The 26408-nt window shown below is 44.0% G+C and overlaps 1 protein-coding gene across 9 annotated transcripts in view; it reads right to left on the bottom strand.

Moving 5' to 3' along the window:
• LOC146050395 (uncharacterized) overlaps positions 1–26408 on the bottom strand; it is a 62486-nt gene that overhangs the window by 5714 nt on the left and 30364 nt on the right. For 2 of the 9 annotated variants that reach the window (XM_083167383.1, XM_083167389.1), the window contains 11 exons: positions 25755–25799; positions 17831–17896; positions 15850–15933; positions 14022–14087; positions 12243–12308; positions 10471–10536; positions 8864–8947; positions 8721–8780; positions 3282–3371; positions 1409–1464; positions 1154–1216 (listed from right to left, as the gene is read on the bottom strand). In XM_083167383.1, the coding sequence (XP_083023509.1) occupies positions 1154–1216; positions 1409–1464; positions 3282–3371; positions 8721–8780; positions 8864–8947; positions 10471–10536; positions 12243–12308; positions 14022–14087; positions 15850–15933; positions 17831–17896; positions 25755–25799 (746 nt within the window). Of the gene's footprint in view, positions 1–1153; positions 1217–1408; positions 1465–3281; positions 3372–8720; positions 8781–8863; positions 8948–10470; positions 10537–12242; positions 12309–14021; positions 14088–15710; positions 15748–15849; positions 15934–17830; positions 17897–25754; positions 25800–26408 lie in introns of those variants that run through there. The other 7 variants (XM_083167386.1, XM_083167385.1, XM_083167384.1 and 4 more) reach the window with 7 other exon arrangements.

Genomic DNA, 26408 nt, shown 5'->3' with positions numbered 1-26408 from the left:
GCCAGGGGGTTATGCAGGGGTTAACCTGCTCTCTGCCAGGGGGTTATGCAGGGGTTAACATGCTCTCTGCCAGGGGGTTATGCAGGGGTTAACATGCTCTCTGCCAGGGGATTATGCAGGGGTTAACATGCTCACTGCCAGGGGGAAGGTAGGGTTAACCTCAGTGGCGTAACTATAAATTTTGCTCCCCTCTGCCAAAAAGTTTGTGGCGCCCCCCCAGGGCTCCTCTCCAGTGTGTTGCCATAACTGAGAAGCTGAAGCAAGAGAGAGGAAGAGACCAGCAGACACTGCTGCTTCCCCTGGCTCTGACGCATCCCAGGCCGCCCCAGCACACCCATCCTCCCGCCCATTGTGTACACAGTAGCCAATAGCTGGCTCTGTGTACAGTCAATTGAATCAGTGGGGGATTTGTCCTCTCCATGACACGCGCTGCGGATGACTCCGGTGCTCAGCCAGTGGGCAGTGGAAGGTAGCAGAATGTCAGTGCATCCAGCGGGTGCTGGTGCCCACATAGACCCCACTGTGGCTTGCTCCCCCAAGCGGCAGCTGGGGCTGCCTTACAGTAGTTACGCCACTGGTTAACCTGACCTCTGGTTCCGGCAGCCCCAGCGCTGACATCTATATTAATAACCGTGCTGAAGCAGCAGTACAGGATCAAGCAGTGTTCTCGTGTGCGGCATGCGCCGGATTTGATCTGTTTCGCTGTCAGGGGCAGCGAACCCATGATGAGTTGAATAAGGTGACAGGGAGGATGCCGGAAGCTGCCATGCGCCAGTTGAATACTGCCCATAATCTTATTGGTTGCTGTGATAAATATCCCCTCTTTTCATTTTTAGAAGCTTTAGTAAATTCATCCCTAAGGCAATGTGGGGCCATAATGAGGCTTTAAAGTGCTCCAGATGTATCAAGCTTCAAAAGGTGATAAAATGGAGAGTGATGAACAACCAATCAGCTCCTAACAGGCTGGTTTTAAAATTGACATTTAGGAGCTGATGGCTGGCTGTTGTTAACTCTCTACTTTATCACTATTTGAAGCTGGATACATCTGGTCCATAATGAGGCCATTATGTGTCATACTAAGGCTATGATACAGGTTGAAAATGAATGTTTGAGTACAATGTACCTGTATTGAGGGTATCCACGTATCACTTACCTCATATAAAGGTACTTTCTCCTCTGGTTTCTCGTTATCTTCATACTTGTTATAGCCAATCATCTGCAGTCAGTATTACAAAGTGTTCAGTATCTCGCCCCTGACTATCACATTTACATAGCTGACAATGTTTGTGTGTAATATACATCAGAAAATATAACATGTCTGTCAACTATTAATGGTCACATCCGTCAACAATGAAATATAACAGAAAATGTACAAAAAGAAACTATTATAAGATATAATTCTACCTACCCGGGTTAAGGCATGAATATCAATGAACCCATCAGAATTATCCTTTTGGAATGGGGCTGAATAGGAAGCACAGAAAATACAGTAACATTAATAAGAGACTGGGGGTATACAGTATGTACTGACACGTGAGAGTTTATAGAAGTGGAGATGTTGCACCTAGGAACCAGACAGAACCTACTTTATGTTTATCTAGCACAGGGCTGGGCAACACCAGCCCTCCAGATGAACTACACATCCCAGGATGCTTTGCATTAGTTTTGCTATGTGGCCACGCTGAAACTGATGCAAAGCATGCTGGGATGTGTAGTTTATCAACATCTGGAGGGCCGGTGTTGCCCAGCCCTGATCTAGCACCTTCTAAAAGATACTGTAAGTTAGAAATTGTTTGGTTGCTATGGGCAACATCTGCACTTCTATGTCAGTGTTTTTCAACTAGTGTGCCCTGAGCTGTTCTCAGTGTGCCCCCAGATCTAGAGATGCCCAAACCGGTTTACAGCCACCACAAGTTCAACTGTTATTTACCCGTCTCTTCTTTTCATGTAAAGGGCCAATGTATTTTATTTGTGTTACCTGTGGGGACCAGTGTGATCGTATTTTATATGGGGGCCAATAGGTTTGTTTTTGTTTTTTTTTCCTGTGGGAACTAATGTGTTTTGCCCGGTGGGGATCTCATGGTGTGCCTTGGCAATTTTATTTAGTGTACCGAAAGGTAAAAAGGTTGAAAATCACTGCTCTATTTAGTAAATATACCCCCGGGGATCTTCTGCATTTCACATCGATGTGTAGCAGTAAATATTTAAATTTACTGTATATTCACCATTAAGGTTTCTCAAATAGTTATTAATACAATAGTTCTATCCATTGAACTGCATGTGACTGGAAGCTCATCATAAACACCAAGGTCTCTTCTGACACCAGGGCACACTCACCCATTGAGATCCACTCTGTTCCTTTTATTACATTCGCCCACTGAGATCTACTACACCACTAAGTTCACACCCACCAACTAAGATCTGCTCCATCACTAGTCACACCCACCCAATGAGAACCTTTAATAACTACAGTATCATACTTCTGTACTTTGGTTCTTCTCTAGAAGCTAAAAATATTGTATATTTTATCCTAAGGCTCATCACGGAAGATGATCTGGTTGATTTTAACACCGCACACCACTCTTCCAGCCGCCCGTACCCCCCACACTCGCCGTGTTTCCTGCACGGCTGCAAATGGATGTTTTGCATAAACAACCATTCGGAGTCTTGGCTGCGGGGACCAAATGATTTGGAGTGTGCACGCAAACCTAAGTAACTCTCAGGTGCCTTAGTTTTGCGTGTTCCTTGTTCGGGAACAGGGAGGGAAGCTGACATCCAGTGTTGTCAGCTGCCTGCCCCTGGCAGCCATATTACTGCCCGATTTCCATGGGAACGCTCAGTGTATTTATGGGAACACCCATGTTACGTTGGCCGTTCCCATGGTCGCGTTCCCTCGCCGCCAACTCATGCCCCCCCTGCCCGCACTGGTGGGTGCGAATGGGACGGTGAACTAGCAGTTTGCCATGCTTGCTCCCACCCAGCATATGCATTTGTGCAGAAAGGAGCATTCCTCTGGTTTACAATGTGTGCTGGGTATTTTGATGAGCAAAAAAAAAATATTCTAGCAATTCCCTAACTTACTCTTTCGAGTCATTTTACAGAAGATCATCGATATAGCTTCTGGCAGAGGAGCTTCTGTAACTGCAGGTTGGATCTCTTCCCGCATGAACACGTGCCAAAGTAATCTGGGAACCACAGCACTCCCAAACCCCTTATCACTGGTCTAATAAATGATCTGCTTCTACCTCCTGTCCAATGACTTACCACTGATGGTATCTTACCTGTTTCCTGAGTAGGGAACTTCAAGTTTTCATCATCATCATCATCATCATCTTTTTTATGCTCAGTTTTCAAGAACCGATCACAGCCAGCTGTCAACAACAGTTATAATTATGAACCATAATCACCCAAATTCACACTGATGACAAACATATGGGAGGAAGATATATTGGTCCTTCTAAAGAGGACAAGAGATACAGTATCTAGAAGCTGGAGGTTTTTATGCGCAAATTCTCCACTGGTCTTTTTTTTTTAGATGTTTTGTTACAAATTTCCCAAACTGAGAAGAACAATGGGGACGTTTTTCTTAAGATGTGACCAAGGCAGCGGCGGAACCTCTGTCACATGTCCATTTACCCACCCACGTCCATCTCTATAGGGTCACATACCTGGAGTCCTGGAATACTCAATATTTTGTTTATTTCTCTCTATATTTTGGTTTATATAAGGTGGAAGAGTTACTACGAGGTCCGGAAACATTTGGGATGACCCTCAGCCGAGATGGACTAAAAGGGCATAAACTCACGTTGGAGGTGAAGTGTCCCCCTGCTCTTCAGTGCTGTGTAATTTATATCCAGGCATTTAAAAAGGAAATGATGATGCTACTGTATATATACAGTAATAAGTGAAAAAAGCACTTGGTTATAAATGGTATATGTACTGTGATTTAGATTTAGAATGTGCCTTAATAAAAACAAAATAATGAACGCTACTTTGCATTATACAAAAATCAAATAAAAACTTTAAAAAACAATATGAAATAACCAGACAATTGTCATTATTTACAGCTCTAATTAGAGCAGTTGGAGGGGACCCAGCGTGGGATATGGTGAGATGCTCCGATATTGGGTGTTCAGCACTAGTGTGAGGGTGGCTTGCTGACTTCCTTTCGCTGCTCTTACCTATACCTCTGGCTTTTCTTCCTGGAGGTGGTTTGATCTTTCTCCGTCCTCTTGGTAATGGCAGCGGCTTTCCCATAACTGGAAGATCCACTTGTGCGGCGCGGTCAATGTGCGGGCGGGCTTCCCCTCTCCCAACCCAATGCATTTCAAGAACTGAGTCTCTTTGTCAAGGACATGGCTGGAGCTGATGTTCTCCTTTTATTCCTCATGTTGAAAACTTTAGTAGTAAAACAGGAAGTTGTTCTTTTTTGGTGGTTAAGAATAGAATGTGTGTTTTATGTGTCTAAGAGTAAAGCTGCCAATTCTATGTCTATGTTAAGTTCTGAACGTTGTAGTGTTTTGAGTAGATAAATCCACTTAGTTCCACATCTTTTTAGTGCCGTCACATGGTCTCCACCTCTCCAATTTTCAGGAATTTCTTTCAATGACTTTAATTATTAGGCCTTTCGGATTTTCATTATACTTTTCAACATTTTTTTGCAAAAGACTGTGCATTTGTAGTCCTTTTTTATATTATAGAACTGTTTGGCCATGTGTGTTTTTAAACATCTTTTCGTTTGGCCCACATTTTGGGGCCCACAAGGGCACTTGACTCCAGGAGATTTATGATTCCTTTTGAATTGCACATAATGCGTTGTCTTTGTTTACATATTTTTTTGGTTTGATTTGATGCGAATGTTAAAAATGGTTTTGTTGATTGTTTTTTTTTTCTTCTGCACACAATTCAGGCATCATTAGTTGGTACGAAGCTGTGGGTCAGTTCTTGTATAGATTTGCGGTCTTGGTGGCAATGTTGTTTTCAGTTCTGTGTCCAGTAATTAGATACAGTATGCCAATATTTTGCAAGAATCTCTTTAATCTGTTTGTAATCGGAGTGATGAATTGTGCAGGTCGGTCTTTATTTGTGTTATTTTTGTCTTTATACAGTGCCTTGCAAAAGTATTCACCCCCTTGGCCTTTTACCTATTTTGTTACATTACAACCTGTAATTTATTTTTTTATCTGAATTTTATGTGATGGATCTGCACAAAATAGTCTAAGTTGGTGAAGTGAAATGAAAAAGATATTTATAAAAAAATATTTTTAAAAATAAAAATTGACATGTGAATATGTATTCACCCCCTTTGCTATGAATGCCCCTCAAAAGTTCTAGTACAACAAATTACCTTCGGAAGTCATGTAGCTATTGAAATGAAGTCCACCTGTGCGCAATCTAAGTGTCACATGATCTGTCAGTATAAACACACCTTTTCTGAAAGGCCCCATGAGGCTGCAACATCACTAAGCAAGAGGCATCACCATCACACCATGAAGACCAAGGAACTCTCCGAACAGGTCAGGGACAAAGTCGTTGAGAAATACAAGTCAGGGTTAGAAAAACATATCAAAATATTTGATGATCCCCCGGAGCACCATCAAATCCGTCATCTTCAAATGGAAAGAACATGGTACCACAACAAACCTGCCAAGAGAGGGCCGCCAACCAAAACTCACAGACCGGGCAAGGAGGGTATTAATCAGAGAGGCAACACAGAGACCAAAGGTAACCCTGAAGGAGCTGGGCTTTATAAAAGAGTGACCAGAAAAAAAACATTACTTAATGTTAATAATAAGAAGGCACGTTTTGACTGCCAAAAAGCAACTGGTGACTCCCCAAATGTATGGAGGAAGGTGCTCTGGTCAGATGAGACTAAAATTGAACTTTTTGGCCACCAAGGAAAACGCTACGTCTGGCACAAACCCAACACATGCCATCACCCCAAGAACACCATGCATCATGCTGTGGTGATGTTTTTCAGCAGCAGATAAAGGGAAACTGATTTGAGTCAAGGGACAGATAGATGGTACTAAAAACAGGGATATTCTTAAGCAAAACCTGTTTCAATCTGCCTGTGATTTGAGACTGGGTCGGAGGTTCACCTTCCAGCAGGAAAATGACCTGAAGCATACAGCTAAAGCAACACTTGAGTGGTTTAAGATGACACCTTTAAATGTGTTGGAATGGCCTAGACCAGCGGTTCTCAAACTGTGGGTCCTGACCCCAAAGTTGGTCTCGATCAACTCAGCATGGGGTCACGACTCTATGTTGCTGATCATCAGGCTAATGTGTCTGTGGAGGGGGGACAAGGTATAACTTATTAAGTAAACACCCACTGCTTCCCTCTTCCATCCCCCTGTCACCTTTTCCATCCCCCCATTACCCACCTGTCACAAAAGCGGTCACTTCACTTCACTGACCACACATGTGGAGGCCATTTAGTAGTAACTTGCTGGGTCCTGTAATAATTTTTACTGTTTGTTGGGGTCAAAGAGCAAAATAGTTTGAGCACCCCTGGCCTACACGAAGCCCAGATCTCAATCCAATTGAAAATCTGTGGTCAGTCTTGAAGATTACTGTTGACAAGGGGAAACCATCCAACATGACGGAGCTGGAGCAGTTTTGCTTTGAGGAATGGGCAAAAATCCCAGTGGCAAGATGTGGCAAGCTGATAGAGACTTATACAAACTGACTTGCAGCTGTAATAGGTGGCTCTACAAAGTACTGACTTTAGTGGGGTGAATACTTATGCACGCTGAAGTTTTCGGTTATTTTGTCCTATTTATTGTTTGCTTCACAATAAAAAAAAAAAAACATCTTGAAAGATGTACAAAGGTGAAAACAATCCCGTAATTTTTAACTTCTGTAATGACAATAACTATAGCGTGTACCTGGCAGCCTGGTATTTTTTTTTTTCAAAGAGAATTTGAAAAGTACCAGATAGCTTTATTGATAAAAAAAAGCATGTATATTAAAAAATAAATAAAAAAATAATAGTGTACCCCACTGTGGATCAAACCGGTGCCATACTGTAGTGCAGCACATGCCAGTGTCTCTACCTGCTAGGCCACAGCAACCTGTGATACATGTTTGTATCAGTTACATTATACCGTATTACAGAACGCACCAATGACGTGTGACAAAACAAATCTGCTCTTGCGAAAACAATCCAGTAATTTTTAACCAATGTAAAGACAAAACTTGTAGCGTGAACATGGCAACCTGGCATTCCATACTGTATACTGTACCATATGAACAAATACATTTGCTTGTACCTTTACGGTATGTGGCATTGGTTCTTTATCTGTCACAATATTGTAAATGTCTGCCAATCAGCAGGCGGCACTAGGAATACTCCGTTGAGGCATGTACTGTACTTTTTAGGATAAGTGACATCTGGTGGTCAGCCAGTAGTATTGCAGGTTACAATTGGAATGTTACGTTTATAAGGCGATTTATAACAGGGCTTATAACGCAAGGAGCTGTCGCGATTTGCAAAGTGCCCGCTATGCAGTATGCAGCAACGATGCATGAGGACACATCTGTAGGAATGTTCTGTGAATGAAATCATGCAAACCTTCAGACAATCCATTTTAATTCCAGGTTGTGAGGCAACAAAACATCAGAAATGCCAAGGGGGTGAATACTTTTGCAAGGCACTGTATTAGATCTTAAGTCTTTCCTGTAAATTTTTGGTTGTTTGTTCATTTCTCTGGTAAGGAGTTGGTCCGAGTATCCTTTTTAGATGAATTTTTCTCTTAGCTCTTGACTGTAAATTCCTAATCTCTCATGACTTCAGTTCTAGCCCTTTCAGACATACGACCCCGGCAATTACCCGGCATTTAGTGTGATGGGTCATTTTGCTGGGAGCAGCCTGATTCCTTTCACACTGATATTTCTTCTATGTGAAAGGGTCAACCCGGGTGTCAGGATTCATCACCTGATTTGATCGCAGAAATTATATTTCCTATGGATATTCCTATTATTAGGTGTGATATAAATGTATTTCTTCTGTACCGCCTGTGCACTTACTGTGACCCGGGGGGGGGGGCTAGGAAGTTGTCACTTTGAGGGTGTACAGAACAGATCCCTGGAGTCAGGATGAGATAAGAATCTGTCATCACAAACCAGGTCTCCTCGATAAACTAGGCCTGGGGGGTTTTGAGTAAACATTGTAACTCACAACCAGGCAGGGCTGCCAACAGGGGGGTGCTGTGGGTACAGCTGTTACGGGCAACGGCCTCTGGAAGTGTCTGGGAAGTTCATTTTGCCCACCGCAAACCCCCCCCCCAGCTGACTCCGCTGTGCTGCCTGTGCAGGTCCCGAAGCAAAGGCTTCTTCAATGCAGGACGTTGGCATCCAATTACAATGCTGCAGAGTCTTTTAAGCCAATCAGAGCTTGTGTACTGTTAGCCAATCAGAGTGGCTGCTGGTACACAAGCTCTAACCAGCCGGTGCTGCATTTTTTTTGGTCACCGGTGTTCTGCATAGAAGTAGCCTGTGCTGCGAGACCTGCTGCATTCAGCAGTAGAGGATGAGGGAGCAGAAGTCGGGTGGTAAAGGGGGGGGGGGGGGGGGGGAGATGAGGGGGGGCAATAGGGGGGCCAGGAGGGGCCCAGACTTGAAATCAGTCCCAGGCCCCAAAATTCCTAGTGGCATCCCTACCACAAAGGAGATGAACACAGCACTATCAGCACTATTCAATTCTTTACTGTACTTACGGAGACATGGCTCCTCCTCCTCTTCTTCCTTCTTTTCCACAGTTACAGTAATGAGGCGTTCTGTGTGTTAAAGACACCAAGTATTGTAAAATAAGCAAATGACAATAATACTTTAGGAAAATAGTGACTGTAACAATGATTACCAATGTCGGAGCTTCCTTCCACTTGCCCACCATGGTCCTCCGCCTCTGCCTCCTGGGTGGGGGTGTGGTGATCTGCTGGTGTAACTGTAAAAAATACAAAATAAACATATAGTACTGTAAGTGGTTGGACCGCAGGTACTATACAGTACACAAAGCGGGACCCCAGGTGTTATACAGTACAGTACACAAGGCGGGACCCCAGGTATTATATGGTACACTTGGAGTCACCCTAGGAATTATACAATACACATGTCCACTGTGGAGGCGCAGAGTCTCTGACAGCATTACAGAGACCCTGCGCCTCATGGTCCACAAGCATTTAACTCCCCCAGGGAATGCACATTGCAACGATCATATAATCTCCCTTGGCAACGAGCATGTACAGTAGGTAAGCAGAACTTCAGGCGACATTATGTATTTAAGTTGCACTCATGCGGGCATTATACTGTATGTTTAAGTGACACTAGTGTGGGCATTATACTGTATGTTTAAGTGACGCTAGCTGGGGCATTATGTGTGCAAGGCAGCGGCACTACAGGGGGGCATTGTATTTGCAAACAGCAGTAGTGGGGGCATTATTTGTGTAATGAGGTGGCACTACAGGGAGGGCATTCTATGTCTCACGTCACAAAACTAATTGGTACCCACATTTAGAACCAATACCCCAGTGGTAAAGCATATACTAAAAAGCTTACTGCCAAACTGGGAATCAAAATTGATACCAAATCACCAGCGCATAGCATATATACTACAAAGCTCACTGCAAGACTGGCACTAACATTTGATCAAATATTATAAGCTACAGTATATTGTCCTACTCTTTTAAATTAAGCAAACAATAAAAGTTAAGTTTTATTTTCTATTCACACTATACATTTTTCAAGAGAGTCTTTTTTTTCTCTTTTTCTTCATATTTGCACAGTGGAGCACCACCAACAAATAAAAATCATCCTCCCATCATTGGGGTTTAATATCAGATAGTTGGTACTAGGCTTCCTAGGCTGAATCCCACCACAGGGTGGGGAGACCTCTCTTGATCTTCCCCACCAGTGGTAGGTATAACCCAGTGCAGAGCTCAAGAACCATACCCCCCCATCAGGGCATTATATGTGTAAGCGGCACTACTGGGACCATTATGTGTGTAAGCGGGCACCGCTGGTGGGCATTATAAGTGTACTGCAAGTACAGTAGTACCACAAGGAGCATCATGTGTAAATGGCACTAAATGCCATAAGGGGATGCAAAATGTATAAGGTTACCCTGAAGCATTACAGCATGTGGCATAATGTGTAATGGACATTAAGATGTGGCATAAAAGGGAATTAAGCATTACGGTGTGTAGCATGTGTAATGGACATTACTGTGTGTGGCATAAAGTTATTTAAGCATTACCGTGTGGCATAATGTCTACTAGGCATTACGGTGTGGATCATAATGTGTAATGGCCATTACAGATTGGGGGGCATAATGTTTAAGGAGCATTACCAAAATGACTGTGTGTGTGGAGGGGGGGGGCAAACCATAACGTTGCTCCGTGCACCATGTCACCTACAGTAGCTACTCCTCTGCATGGCAGGACCGCAGGTATTACTGTATACAGTACTCACCATCTGTGCTGGGGCCTGAGTGCTCCGGCTCTGCCTGGGTGGGGGGGTGAAGTTCTGCTGGTGTAACTGTAAAAAAGTAAAAATAAACACATTATTATACAGTGTTTAATATACACTACACATGGCCACCCCCTAGGTATTATTATACGGTACTCATGGCAGCCCCCTAGGTATTATTATACGGTACACATGGTGGCCCCCTAGGTATTATACGGTACACATGACGGCCCCCTAACTATTATACGATACACATGGCGGGACCCCAGGAATTATACGGTACACTTGGCAGGACCCAAGTATTCAATGGTATACACGGTGGGACACCAGGAATTATACGGTACACTTAACGGAACCTCAGGTATTATACGGTACACAAGGCGGGACCCCAGGTGTTATACAGTACAGTACACAAGGCGGGACCCCAGGTATTATATGGTACACTTGGAGTCACCCTAGGAATTATACAATACACATGTCCACTGTGGATGCGCAGAGTCTCTGACAGCATTACAGAGACCCTGCGCCTCATGGTCCACAAGCATTTAACTCCCCCAGGGAATGCACATTGCAACGATCATATAATCTCCCTTGGCAACGAGCATGTACAGTAGGTAAGCAGAACTTCAGGCGACATTATGTATTTAAGTTGCACTCATGCGGGCATTATACTGTATGTTTAAGTGACGCTAGTAGGGGCATTATGTGTGCAAGGCAGGGCACTACAGGGGGGCATTATATTTGCAAACAGCAGTAGTGGGGGCATTATTTGTGTAATGAGGTGGCACTACAGGGAGGGCATTCTATGTCTCACGTCACAAAACTAATTGGTACCCACATTTAGAACCAATACCCCAGTGGTAAAGCATATACTAAAAAGCTCACTGCCAAACTGGGAATCAAAATTGATACCAAATCACCAGCGCATAGCATATATACTACAAAGCTCACTGCAAGACTGGCACTAACATTTGGTCAAATATTATAAGCTACAGTATATTGTCCTACTCTTTTAAATTAAGCAAACAATAAAAGTTAAGTTTTATTTTCTATTCACACTATACATTTTTCAAGAGAGTCTTCTTTTTCTCTTTTTCTTCATATTTGCACAGTGGAGCACCACCAACACATAAAAATCATCCTCCCATCATTGGGGTTTAATATCAGATAGTTGGTACTAGGCTTCCTAGGCTGAATTCCACCACAGGGTGGGGAGACTTCTCTTGATCTTCCCCACCAGTGGTAGGTATAACCCAGTGCAGAGCCCAAGAACCATACCCCCCTATCAGGGCATTATATGTGTAAGCGGTACTACTGGGACCATTATGTGTGTAAGCGGGCACTGCTGGTGGGCATTATAAGTGTACTGCAAGTACAGTAGTACCACAAGGAGCATCATGTGTAAATGGCACTAAATTCCATAAGGGGGTGCAAAATGTATACTTTAATTACAGTATGTTATTACGTGTACTGCACCTGTATAAGGTTGCCCTGAAGCATTACAGCATGTGGCATAATGTGTAATGGACATTAAGATGTGGCATAAAAGGGAATTAAGCATTACCGTGTGGCATAATGTCTACTAGGCATCACGGTGTGGGGCATAATGTGTAATGGCCATTACAGATTGGGGGGGCGTAATGTTTAAGGAGCATTACCAAAATTACTGTGTGTGTGGGGGGGGGGGGGGGAAATCATAACGTTGCTCCGTGCACCATGTCACCTACAGTAGCTACTCCTCTGCATGGCGGGACCGCAGGTATTACAGTACTCACCATCTGTGCTGGGGCCTGAGTGCTCCGGCTCTGCCTGGGTGGGGGGGTGAAGTTCTGCTGGTGTAACTGTAAAAAAGTAAAAATAAACACATTATAATACAGTGTTTAATATACACTACACATGGCGGCCCCCTAGGTATTATTATACGGTACACAAGGCAGCCCCCTAGGTATTATTATACGGTACACATGGTGGCCCCCTAGGTATTATACGGTACACATGACGGCCCCCTAACTATTATACGGTACATATGGCGGGACCCCAGGAATTATACGGTACACTTGGCAGGACCCAAGTATTCAATGGTATACACGGTGGGACACCAGGAATTATACGGTACACTTGACGGAACCTCAGGTATTATACGGTACACAAGGCGGGACCCCAGGTGTTATACAGTACAGTACACAAGGCGGGACCCCAGGTATTATATGGTACACTTGGAGTCACCCTAGGAATTATACAATACACATGTCCACTGTGGAGGCGCAGAGTCTCTGACAGCATTACAGAGACCCTGCGCCTCATGGTCCACAAGCATTTAACTCCCCCAGGGAATGCACATTGCAACGATCATATAATCTCCCTTGGCAACGAGTATGTACAGTAGGTAAGCAGAACTTCAGGCGACATTATGTATTTAAGTTGCACTCATGCGGGCATTATACTGTATGTTTAAGTGACGCTAGTAGGGGCATTATGTGTGCAAGGCAGGGCACTACAGGGGGGCATTATTGTTGCAAACAGCAGTAGTGGGGGCATTATTTGTGTAATGAGGTGGCACTACAGGGAGGGCATTCTACGTCTCACGTCACAAAACTAATTGGTACCCACATTTAGAACCAATACCCCAGTGGTAAAGCATATACTAAAAAGCTCACTGCCAAACTGGGAATCAAAATTGATACCAAATCACCAGCGCATAGCATATATACTACAAAGCTCACTGCAAGACTGGCACTAACATTTGGTCAAATATTATAAGCTACAGTATATTGTCCTACTCTTTTAAATTAAGCAAACAATAAAAGTTAAGTTTTATTTTCTATTCACACTATACATTTTTCAAGAGAGTTTTCTTTTTCTCTTTTTCTTCATATTTGCACAGTGGAGCACCACCAACACATAAAAATCATCCTCCCATCATTGGGGTTTAATATCAGATAGTTGGTACTAGGCTTCCTAGGCTGAATTCCACCACAGGGTGGGGAGACTTCTCTTGATCTTCCCCACCAGTGGTGGGTATAACCCAGTGCAGAGCCCAAGAACCATACCCCCCCTATCAGGGCATTATATGTGTAAGCGGCACTACTGGGACCATTATGTGTGTAAGCGGGCACCGCTGGTGGGCATTATAAGTGTACTGCAAGTACAGTAGTACCACAAGGAGCATCATGTGTAAATGGCACTAAATTCCATAAGGGGGTGCAAAATGTATACTTTAATTACAGTATGTTATTACGTGTACTGCACCTGTATAAGGTTGCCCTGAAGCATTACAGCATGTGGCATAATGTGTAATGGACATTAAGATGTGGCATAAAAGGGAATTAAGCATTACCGTGTGGCATAATGTCTACTAGGCATCACGGTGTGGGGCATAATGTGTAATGGCCATTACAGATTGGGGGGGCGTAATGTTTAAGGAGCATTACCAAAATTACTGTGTGTGGGGGGGGGGGGGGGGAAATCATAACGTTGCTCCGTGCACCATGTCACCTACAGTAGCTACTCCTCTGCATGGCGGGACCGCAGGTATTACTGTATACAATACTCACCATCTGTGCTGGGGCCTGAGTGCTCCGGCTCTGCCTGGGTGGGGGGGTGATGTTCTGCTGGTGTAACTGTAAAAAAGTAAAAATAAACACATTATAATACAGTGTTTAATACACACTACACATGGCGGCCCCCTAGGCATTATTATACGGTACACAAGGCAGCCCCCTAGGTATTATTATACGGTACACATGGTGGCCCCCTAGGTATTATACGGTACACATGACGGCCCCCTAACTATTATACGGTACACATGGCGGGACCCCAGGAATTATACGGTACACTTGGCAGGACCCAAGTATTCAATGGTATACACGGTGGGACACCAGGAATTATACGGTACACTTGAACCTCAAGTATTATACGGTACATGGCGGCCCCCTAGGTATTATACTAGTGATGGCTAACCTTAACACTTCAGCTGTTGTTGAACTACACATCCCACAATGCCCTGCATCAGTTTTACTATTTGGACATGCTAAAACTGATGCAGGGCATGCTGGGATGTATAGTTCAACAACAGCTGGATTGTTAAGGTTAGCCATCACTGTAATATACGGTACACAGGGCGCCCCCCTAGGTATTATACGGTACACATGGCGGGACCCCAGGTATTCGACGGTACACATGGCGGGACCCCAGAATTATAAAGGTACACATGGCAGGACACCAGGTATTACACAATACACATGGCATGATCCTAGGTATTATACGGTACACTTGGCGGGACCCCAGGTATCATACAGTACACTTGGCGGGATCTGGCATGCCATACTGTGTACTGTACCACATGAACAAATATATTGCTGTATATGTACAGTATGTGGCACTGGTTCTTTATCTGTCACAATACTGTAAATGTCTGCTAATCAGCAAGTGGTACTAGCAATGCTCCGTTGAGACATGCACTGTACTGTTTAGGATAAGTGACATCTGGTGGTCAGCAAGTAGTATTGTAGGTTAAAATTACAACATTGCGTTACGTTTATAATGGGACTTATAACGCTCTGTGAATTAAATCATGCAAACCTTCAGACAATCCATTTTAATTATTCCAGGCTGTGAGGCAACAAAACATCAGCATTTTTTTTGGCCACCGGCGTTCTGCATTGAAGAACCCTGTGCTGCGAGACCTGCTGCATTCAGCAGTAGAGGATGAGGGAGCAGTAGTCGGGTGGTAAAGGGGGGGGGGGATGAGGGGGGGCAATAGGGGGGCCAGGAGTGGCCCAGACTGGAAATCAGTCCCAGGCCCCAAAATTCCTAGTGGCAGCCCTGCCAGGCAGGCTGTCTTTGCATTCATATAAATCCTCAGGTTACAGATACTTAGGTGAGGGGGTTGGTTAATTACAGGGTCCATTGTTCAGCAGTGAGCTGGTTAAAAGCAAACGCATCGGGGCATAAATCTGCAAGGTATAATTGTCTCCCTGTCCATAATGCAGTGTGACTCCTTGGGGATCAGTGACCCTGTGTATTCTGTGCAGTCCCCCACAACAGCAGATTCCTAAGTACTTGGTGTGAGTTAGGTTCTGACATATTATTCCCTTTTTATTTTTATAAAAACACGGCAGGGTGACGCATAGAGAACTGGGTGCTACACCGTTTTTCTAATCAACGATGGTCGATGGCCATCCCTACTACAAAGAAGATGAACGCAGCACTATCAACACTATCCAATGGTTTACTGTACTTACGGAGACATGGCTCCTCCTCCTCTTCTTCCTCCTTGTCCTCAATTACAGTAATGAGGCATTGTGTAAAAGATACCAAGTATTGTAAAATAAACAAATGACAATAATACTGTAGGAAAATAGTGACTGTAACAATGATTACCAATGTCGGAGCTTCCTTCCACTTGCCCACCATGGTCCTCCGCCTCTGCCTCCTGGGTGGGGGTGCAGTGCTCTGCTAGTGTAACTGTAAAATAGACAAAATAAACACACAGTACTTACTGTAAATGGTTGGACCGCAGGTACTATACAGTACAGAAGGCGGGATCCCAGGTTTTTTACGGTACACTTGGAGTCACCCAAGGAAATAAACCATACACATGTCCACTGCAGAGGCGCAGAGTCTCTGACAGCATTACAGAGACCCTGTGCCTTCTGGTCCACGAGCATTTAACTCCCCCAGACAACGCACATTTAAGTCCCCCTGGCAACAACCATGTAATCTCCCCTGGCTATGAGAACGGAACATCTGTCCACAAGCATGTTACCCCCTATGGCAACAAGCATGTAATCCCCCTTGGCAACGAGCATGTACAGTTGAGAAGCGGAACTTCAGGGGGCATTATACTTTATGTGTAAGTGACGCTATTGGGAGCATTATGTGTGCAAGGCAGCGACACTACAGGGGAGCATTATATTTGCAAACAGCAGTAGTAGGGGCATTATATGTGTAAGCACCACTGCTGGAACCATTATGTGTGTTAGCGGGCACCTGCTGGGGGCATTATAAGTGTACTGCAATTATAGTAGCACCACAAGGAGCATCATGTATAAATGGCATTAAAATGCAATGGGCGGTATACTTTAATTATAGTACATTATTGCGTGTACTGCACCTGTATAACATTACCCTGAAGCATTACGGTGTGTGGCATAATGTGTAATGGGCATTAGGATGTGGCATAAAAAGGAATTAAGCATTACAGTGTGTAGCATGTGTAATGGACACTAGGGTGTGTGGCATAAAGTTATTGAAGCATTACCATGTGGCTAGGCATTACTATTACTACCATGTGGCTAGACATTACCATGTCTACTAGGCATTACGGTGTGGGGCATAATGTGTAATGGGCATTACAAATTGTGGGGCATAATGTGTAAGGAGGATTACTATAGAAAGGAAATATGACTGTGTGTGTGTGTGTGCTGGGGGGGATCATACCATTGATCCGGGCACCATGTCACCTACAGTCAGGGATGTGCAGTCAGGGGAGGCAGAGCCTCACCTGTCAAATAATGAAAATATACAAAGATGATATTTATAACACATATGCTGTGTTATTAATATCTTATTTGTATTTTTTTTTTAATTTATGGTGTAAGAGGCTGTGTGAGCTTTGGGAGGCAGCGGGAGTTGGGCCTCCAACTGACAGTTTAAAACTGTCAGCAGCAGGGGCGGGCTAAGTTGGGGGCACAAAAAGAGGCTAAAAAGGCAGAAGCATGGCCTGGAGCAGAGCCTACCCTGGACGCTCAGCATTGCCAGCGATAACTTGCAGTGCTGGGAGCGGAGGGCGCCCGGAAATCTGGTGCAAGACAGGCCCCGGGAAAAGCTGTATTGCCTGCAGTGGCGCGGAGAGGGGAAGGAGCGGGTACAGTTGCCCGACATCTCAGGGTGGTCCGGCTAACCTCCCTCCTCCTCCCACGGCCTCGACCCCGCTGGGTGACTCTGCTCTCTTCTTATGCTGTGGCCCTATCCACAGACCCCGCCGGAAGGGCTGCCTTCCTACCCTACTCCAGCTGCCGTGGCCAGCTCTCTTCATGATTGGCAGCGGTAACTCCAGAACCTGCCGGAAGGCCTGGCTCCCCTCCCTCTTTCCTTCCACCGCTGCCTGGGCTGGCTGCCTTCATGATGAGATCTGTGGCTGTATCCCCTCTTCCTGCTGCCAATGCCGCTGGAGCCCTGGTAGGCTTCAAAAGTAAGTAATGCTTCAGCCCTATGTCCCCCACTGTCACTCCCCCATCCCCCAATGTCACTCTCCCTAAAAGCTCCTGCCTCACCTGACACTACCCTCACCGCACTTCAGTAGGCATAAGCTACTCCTCTGCATGGTGGGACCCCAGGTATTACTGTATACAATACTTACCATCTGTGCTGGGGCCTGGCTGCCCCTTCTCTGCCTGGGTGGGGGGGTGAAGTTCTGCTGGTGTAACTGTAAAAAAGTCAAAATAAACACGTTATTATACAGTGTTTAAAATACAGTACACATAGCAGGTCCCCAGGTATTATACAGTACACATGGCGGGACCCCAGGAATTATACGGTACACTTGGCGGCCCCCTAGGTATTATACGGTACACATGGCGGCCCCCTAGGTATTATACGGTACACATGGCGGCCCCCTAGGTATTATACGGTACACATGGCGGCCCCCTAGGTATTATACAGTACACATGGCGGCCCCCTAGGTATTATACGGTACACATGGCGGCCCCCTAGGTATTATACGGGACACATGGCGGCCCCCTAGGTATTATACAGTACACATGGCGGGACCCTAGGTAGTATACGGTAGACATGGCAGGACCCCAGGTATTATGCGGTACACTTGTCGGGACCCCAGGAATTATACGGTACACATGGCAGGACCCCAAGTATTATACGGTACACTTGGCGGGACCCTAGGTACACATGGCGAGACCACAGGTTTTATACGGTACACATGGAGGGACCTCAGGTATTATACGATACATTTGGCAAGATCCCATGTATATACGGTACACTTGGCCGGGGTATGGATCACTGGATAGACAGCAACTAGTTTTTCACTTTATTTGTCCCGAATTTTCGACACAGTCGACATGGACACAGAAACATAGCACCATGCCCTGTTGTATGGCTCGCTGCACTCGCCATGCTTCAGGCACGGTGCCTCGCTACGCTCGGTACACTATTTTATTCTCCCACCACGCACTAGTGGATGGTAGGGCATGAAATACCACCTGTCGGCACATAAAAAGCCCCATGTCAACCTTTTGAAGTTAGACCTTCCCCATATCCGAGTATCCTTTTTAGATGATTTTTTTGTCTTAGCTCTTGATTGTAAATTCCTCATCTCTCATGACTTCAGTTCTATCCCTTTCAGACATACAACCCAGCAATTACCCGGCATTTAGTGTGATGGGTCATTTTGCTGGGAGCAGTCTGGTTAAAAACAAAAGTGTGGGGGCATAAATCTGCAAGGTATAATTGTCTCCCTGTCCATAACCTGAGTGTGTGGCGATCAGCGAGAAGATGGGAAGTGACCCTGTGTATTCTGTGCAGTCCCCCACAACAGATTCCTACTTGGTGTGAGTTAGGTTTTGACATATTATTCTCTTTTTATTTTTATGACATTTCTATGTACTGTATTTCCTGTCTGTTTATAATCATACCTTGGCATATTTTATTTGAACTAAAAAATAATTAATTCTAGCGTATTCTCCGTGTCCTTAACAAAGCTATGCGCCGGTGAAGCCAAACGCTACATAAGTGAGATTTGCAATGGGTAAGCCCAGATACAGATAAGGGCAAGAGGTTATCGGATATCCATATTTTTATAAATGTTTATTTTACTTTTGCTGGTGGCAGTATTAGTTTATGAATTTTAGCATTCGCACATGCTGGAGAATCCATAAGTCTCTGGTGGCGATTCTCATATTGAGGTATCTGGAGAATCGGCCGACCAGGTCTGTGACACCAGTTCGTAAATCCTGAGCCCTCGACCCTGGTAAATTACTGGTTAGAAAGAAAACCGAGGGCTGATTAAGTAAGAGGTGACATAAACCACTGAAGGCATTCGAGCTGCCTGCACTTTAGGCTGTTTTGCTAGGGGTTATGACAAGATCAGTGTTGGCCAATTAGGGATCAAGGGAGGTGTTCCTCGAGCTAGGAGTAGTCAGGAAGTCAGGTGAACTGCCTCTCTATGATCGGAAATTCCCTACCCTCCCTCCCTAACTTTCTTTTCTTGGCGACTGTAAAGAACGGTCCTTCTTTAAATGAATATCGTATGAAGATAGTGGGGTGCACTCTCCCTAAATTGATAGGTCGCTAACCCATGCCCCTTGGACAGGGGATGGGCTGCACCATCCGCACGGGCGGGTCGCGAGGGGAGAGTTGGACACCAACGATGTATGAATGGTGTGTTGTGATCTTTCTTTTCTATGACGGTTCTTTAGGGCCGCCACCCTTTATAGTCAAGTTATAGCTGTCAATAACTAAATTTGACATCATATTTTGAAACGCCAGCACTTGTGTCTGTCTCGTTATTTTAGTGTTACGTTAGTTAAGGTTTTAGATAAGTTTATTAAAGTGTGGAGCATAAAGATTGCCGATGGTGAGTTTAGTGCTTCACCCGGTAATTTGGTTTTCTGTGTGAAAGGGGGTATCACAGAGTGGATCTCAGTGACTTTAGTATTTTTCTTTTAATGATTTTTATTGGATTTTCATAATGCAAAGTAGCGTACATTATATTGTTTTTATTAAGGCATGCACACATTCTAAATCACAGTACTTATACCATTTATAACCAAGCGCTTTTTTTTTTTCAAATATTTCCCATTTTCTTTAACTAAAGAGCAGCTACTCAGGTGCAAACTGCACTTTTTAAACACATAAAATTCAACTGTACTGTATATAATAAATTAGTACACGATACAGATGTAGAACCTCTCATTCAGCCTTCCTATGGTAAACCACAGCGCAAGGCAGCTCAAACATTTCACAGCTTGGCGATTGGCTATGGCGTTACCGGATGAGTGCAATACCAGTGATCATCCACTAGGATGTCACTTTTTGAAATCTTCTCTGGGCATGCATGGAATGTGCGCTGCACAGCTTTAGTGGAAGAAACCGTATTGATTGTGCGTGAAGTGACTACAGCATTAACAAGCTCTGCAGCACAGGAACTACTTTGCTACTACTGTACTGTTCAGTAAGCGACAGTACTGTACATACTGTAGACACTTTTAAATACAATTGCATTGAAGAGCATGTTTACAAATGGAAAAGGTTTTTAAGATCCAGAAACAGTTCACAGCGCTAATAAACTAAATAAAAAATCAAAAATAAAATATAAAAATAAAAAACTCGTGAAAAATTAAGTGGACAAAATCAATGTGCACAAATGTAAGATCAAAGGTACTTCCCTTTCATATGTTTCAATGGGAGGGAGGTAAAGGTATCGGTCCTTTGAAGAAATTCTTTTAAAGTGTTAGATCCGTGTGTTTTCTTATTTTTCTCAAAAAAAGCATGAAATGAAGAAAATGTACATTGTGTAAACAAATGAAATTCAACACAATTAAAGCATGAATAATAAAGTTCAAAATGTTGGCAGAGGAATTGGTTTTCTCCTGATTTCTAGATTTTGTCACGAAGTTTACTTCAGGGGCGTACCTCTACTCACTTAAATATTATATATTATAATCCCATAAAGGTATCTTTTCCAAAAAACACAATTTTCTGTCAAAAGTGATGAATAAGCGTACCCCCACTCACTGGTTACTCGGTGGGTTAAATCTCATCAGGGTATCTTTTGTGGGGGTTATCCCAAAACTTTATATATCAGATGAATGAGTGTATGTTTGGCGTACCCCCACTCACATCCAAGATGGTGGACAAAAGCACATCAAGGTATCTTTTATATAAATTCAGGATGGAAATCTTAAAGAAGATGGCGTACCACACTCACGGTGTTTTAGACTGGAGCCAGACGCATCAAGGTTTCTTTGTAGTTTCAAAAAGGGGATCTTTATTTCCACAGAGAATCTCTCAATGTGGGTGTTGGTTAACCCACCGAGTAACCAGTGAGTGGGGGTACGCTTATTCATCACTTTTGACAGAAAATTGTGTTTTTTGGAAAAGATACCTTTATGGGATTATAATATATAATATTTAAGTGAGTAGAGGTACGCCCCTGAAGTAAACTTCGTGACAAAATCTAGAAATCAGGAGAAAACCAATTCCTCTGCCAACATTTTGAACTTTATTATTCATGCTTTAATTGTGTTGAATTTCATTTGTTTACACAATGTACATTTTCTTCATTTCATGCTTTTTTTGAGAAAAATAAGAAAACACACGGATCTAACACTTTAAAAGAATTTCTTCAAAGGACCGATACCTTTACCTCCCTCCCATTGAAACATATGAAAGGGAAGTACCTTAGATCTTACATTTGTGCACATTGATTTTGTCCACTTAATTTTTCACGAGTTTTTTATTTTTATTTTTATATTTTATTTTTGATTTTTTATTTAGTTTATTAGCGCTGTGAACTGTTTCTGGATCTTAAAAACCTTTTCCATTTGTAAACAACCTCAGGACCTTTTGGTGTAGGTCCTATCAAGTTCCAGAGACTATTTATAGCTGCTTTTAGCGCAAAACTTCAGACACGCACAAAATTTGTTTTGCATTGAAGAGCATATCATTACACTATTTTATAACTTGCTATGGAGTGGGAAATGCTGAGCGAACAATTACAGTAATACAGTACTTCGCCAAGAATATGGCACGAGTGCATGTGAGGTCAGTATATTTATCACACAAAATATCCTGCTTCCCTATAAAGCTTTCCGTTCATCTGCACGGGCACAGACGCTAATGCTAGGATGCATCCGAGTGGAAGCTCTGGCCGCTCTTCGTAGGTTAGGGAATAAGCGCTCTGCTCTGCATGTTGTAGGCCTGAGTTCGATTCATAAAAGGGCTTTGTTTCATTTTATCACAAGCAACTTTTCGCGTTTTGGGTCTTGAGTTCTGATTACCTTCAGGTTTTGGGTTCTAATGGGTTTTGCCAAAACACACCCTAAACGTTTTCGGTTTTGGGTTCTGATTTTTTTTTTTTAAAGCATAAAAACTGCTAAAATTGCAGAATTATTGTGTTTTGCTCCTACATTCATTTCCACTCATTTCCAGTCTATTCTGAACAGCTCACTTTATGGTTTTTAGGGCAAAACGTTGCACCGAGGTAGCTGGATAACTATGCTAAGCCACATAAGTGTGCGGCACAAACACGTGGCTCATCTAGGAGTGGCACTGCAGTGGCATGACAGGATGGCAGTTTGAAAAACTAGGCCCCAAAAAGACCACTATCTGGCTTGATCGTGTTTACCACCAGCCGAGGATCAGTGGGCGGTTGGTGCAGCACTGAGTTGGTCTGCGAGTCTGCTGAGCTGTGTATCTGTTTTTATCAGTTTAATATCTAATAAGACCACTATCTGGCTTGATTGTGTTGTTTACCACCAGCTGAGGAGCAGTGGGCGATTCGGCAGCCTTCTGCAGGCAGTGGCAGAAACGCTCCCGTCACTTAGGCTGTCTTCTGGCGGCATCTGGTTGTGTGATGCAGGGTGAGAGCGGCAGCGGCGGACTCCCGGGCTAATATAGGGAATATCCTCATCTGCACTACAGTGTCTATGAATGTGACACAGTCATGTATGTGTTATCTGGGCTTAAGGTACAGTGCATTACACTATTGTATATTCTTTTGTTTTTTCCACATATTCAAACGTCTGAATTGGAGAGAAAGTTGGAAATCAAGTGGATCAGTATTTTGTTGGGACATTACTTTCAGCGCAAGTGAGACTATTCCTTTTTGTACTAACTGCATCCGAGAAACTTTTCTTCTTTAACAAGGAAGTTTCAAAAGTCAGGCCATCAAATTGAGACGAGCTAGGTCCTGGTGAAGAAAAGGTCCTAGCTTGAGTAGTTCTGGTCAAAAAGGGAGAGACCATGACGCTATCGACAACCTTAGTATGTCGGAATACCAAGACCTCCTGGGCCAATCTGGAGCTATCAGGTTGACCCTTGACTCCTGCGTCCTCACTCTTTTAATTACCCGAGTAATCATGGGAAATGGTGGAAAGACATATGCAAGGCTGAAACACCACGGAACCATCATGGCATCCACAGCCCATGCTGTCGGATCCCTGGTTCTCGAACAGAACTTGTTTACCTGACAATCGTGTCTGGACGTCATCAATCCAGCTCTGGGAGCCCCCAAAGGGATACAGTGTCCTGGAACACTTCCAGATATAACGCCCATTCCCCTTCCAGCAGATCTGCTCTGCTGAGGAAGTCCGCGTCCACATTCAGAATTCCCGGAATGAAAACCGCCAATAAGCAGGAATATTTGATTCCGTTTACGGAAATATCCGAGAGACTTCTAGCATCGCCATCCTGCTGCGAGTGTCCCCCTAATGATTGAGATATGCCACAGTCATGGTATTGACTGACTGAATTCGAATGGGAGACCCCTTCAGAAACTCCTCTGCCTGCAGAAGTGTCAGTATATTGATCAGCAAAGTTGTCTCCGAGCTGGACCACAGACCCTGTATACTTAGATTCAGGGTCACTGCTCCCCCAGCTCCTGAGACTGGCATCGGTTGTGACCACCAACCAATCCCATGACCGAAGGGAGTGACCCAATTCCCTGACCAACTGGAGAGGATGTTCGCTTGGAAGGGCCTCGAATGAAGCCTTGCATACTGTATGGTCTTGAAGGTTGCCACCATCTTGCCCAGCAACTTCAAACACTGCCATAACGAAGGATTAGGAGACTGGAGAATTGCAAGCACCAACAGACGGATGTCTCTGGCCTTTGCTTCCAGGAGGAAAACACGATGTTGGTGTGTATCCAGAACCACTCCCAAAAACTTCAGTCTCTGGGTGGGAATCAGAGGAGACTTCGGGATATTTAATATCCACCCATGGTCTTGTAAGAACAGAGTTGCAACCGACCGATGTTCCTTGGAAGGATGAAGGTGCAGTGACGCACTTAGGCCCTCCCCCCTGCTGATAGACTTGGGGAAAGATCAAGCCCTGCAGAATAGTAGTTATCTGCCTTCTCATTAGAGGGGTAATAAAGCCATTCCAGGACTATGTTTATAGCAGTGTTACTGAGCACTTAGGGAGGCGCCCAGCTTAAGACAAGCCACTTATTAAAACAACCTATTCCAGTGACAGTGACAGGCTAAAGAGAGCAAATTTGCAGCCCACTGCCACAGTTTTTGCACGTAGCTGAAAGGGAGACAGGCTGCATATAGCAATGCTACGGTTGATTATCCATAGAATATACGACCATAGAAATAGACTTTGCTACAGTCACAGTACAGTTAACCCAGTGCAGTTAACCTCACTGATGCAGGAGTTAGAGGGCGGTATTCAATGAGACTGATTCGCCAGGTTTTTATGGAGATTTTGTGCTGTAAGGTGAATTTTTGACTAAAACAGTGAATCCTTCTATTCAATGACCAGATGGCGAATACATTTCAAGGTTTTTTTTCGCCATGATTCACCGAGTAGCAATCGCTATCTTTTTATGGTGAAGTGGAATGTGAACTATTAAAATAAAGTGTTTTGTTTTTTACATTTGGTGTCAAAAAATCAGGAATTTTATTCTGAGGAGGGGCATGCTATTTTTATTCATGTGCTGTAAGCACATGAATATATATTTAATTTTTTTTTTTTAAACAGACCAGCCAGCAGGGGGCTGGGAGCCAAGCCGCTCATTAGATATTCATATATTCACTGCACCCGATCATTACATATGCATGATCGGGTGTAGTGAATATCCCCGTCCCCTGCTGGCACCTCCAGGGGGCAGCCTGTGCTGCCTGGCTCCCGGGGAGCCCACCTCCCCCCCACAAACGTTCTGGGGCAGGCAGGGAGACTTCCATCTCCCTGCCTGCCACCGTCCTCAGGCTCCCTGCGGCATCGCCGCAGGAGTTAAAATTCGCCGGTCAGGGGCAGCGAGCCCCTGACTCGTTGAATACTGGAGCCGGCGAGGCTCCGGAACGCGGCGAGCAAAGGCGAATGTGCAGCGAATCCTAAACAGAGATTCGCTGCACACCGCCAAAATGCTCATTGAATACCGCCCAGAGTGTGAATCTGCAAGATTGTCCTATTTGATGTAAAAAGATGTGAACGAATGCTGTCGCAGGGAGTATCGAAAGAGGAACACAGATAGAGGCTGTTATTGAACTGGTGATCCGTCCTGTGAAAGATAACGGGTTGCTGTTATTACACGGGATACTTGCCTGACAGGAGCGGTTGCATATCCTCAGGAACGGTGATTTCAGTTACTGCAAATACAAGCCAGACAGGATAAAGCAAAGCATTTTACAAATTGTTGGGATACAAATAGAAAGGGAAAGGATACATTGTTCTTCAGTTGTAATCAGCAAGGACTAGTGACTTATTACACTCCGGATTACAGGACTATACATTGTAGCAAAAGTATTGCCACTTCAGAGAGAAATTCGTTAAGGATCCCAGAGCATAGTGTGTAATTAATACTTTGTTATTTAACCCCTTCCCGACATTTGACGTATATATACGTCATGGCCGGGATGTACTTCCCGACACATGACGTATATATACGTCATGACTTTAAAGTGCCACCGCGTCCAGAGACGCGGTGACAGCAGACATCCTCCCTCATTGCCCAACAGCCAAAAACAGCGTTAAAATGTGTGATGTGTAAAAATTAGACGCTGCTGCCCCCTAGTGTCCAAAAAAAATAAAGGAGGTTAAAATAATGATTTTTTAATAAAGTATAGATATGGTCTTTTTAGTTATTAACTATTTTGAGTGGTATGATTATTTGTCTCACAAGCAGAAAATGTAACATTTTGCAAATAGCAAAATGTTCCATTTTTTTACGACATTTTGGTATTTTTCACAAAAAAAAA

The sequence above is a fragment of the Crinia signifera genome, chromosome 12, assembly GCF_055691185.1.
Source record: "Crinia signifera chromosome 12, ASM5569118v1, whole genome shotgun sequence".
NCBI lineage: Eukaryota > Metazoa > Chordata > Amphibia > Anura > Myobatrachidae > Crinia > Crinia signifera.
The sequence above is the reverse complement of the archived record's forward strand: the minus strand, read 5'-3'. Positions and strand labels throughout refer to the sequence as shown.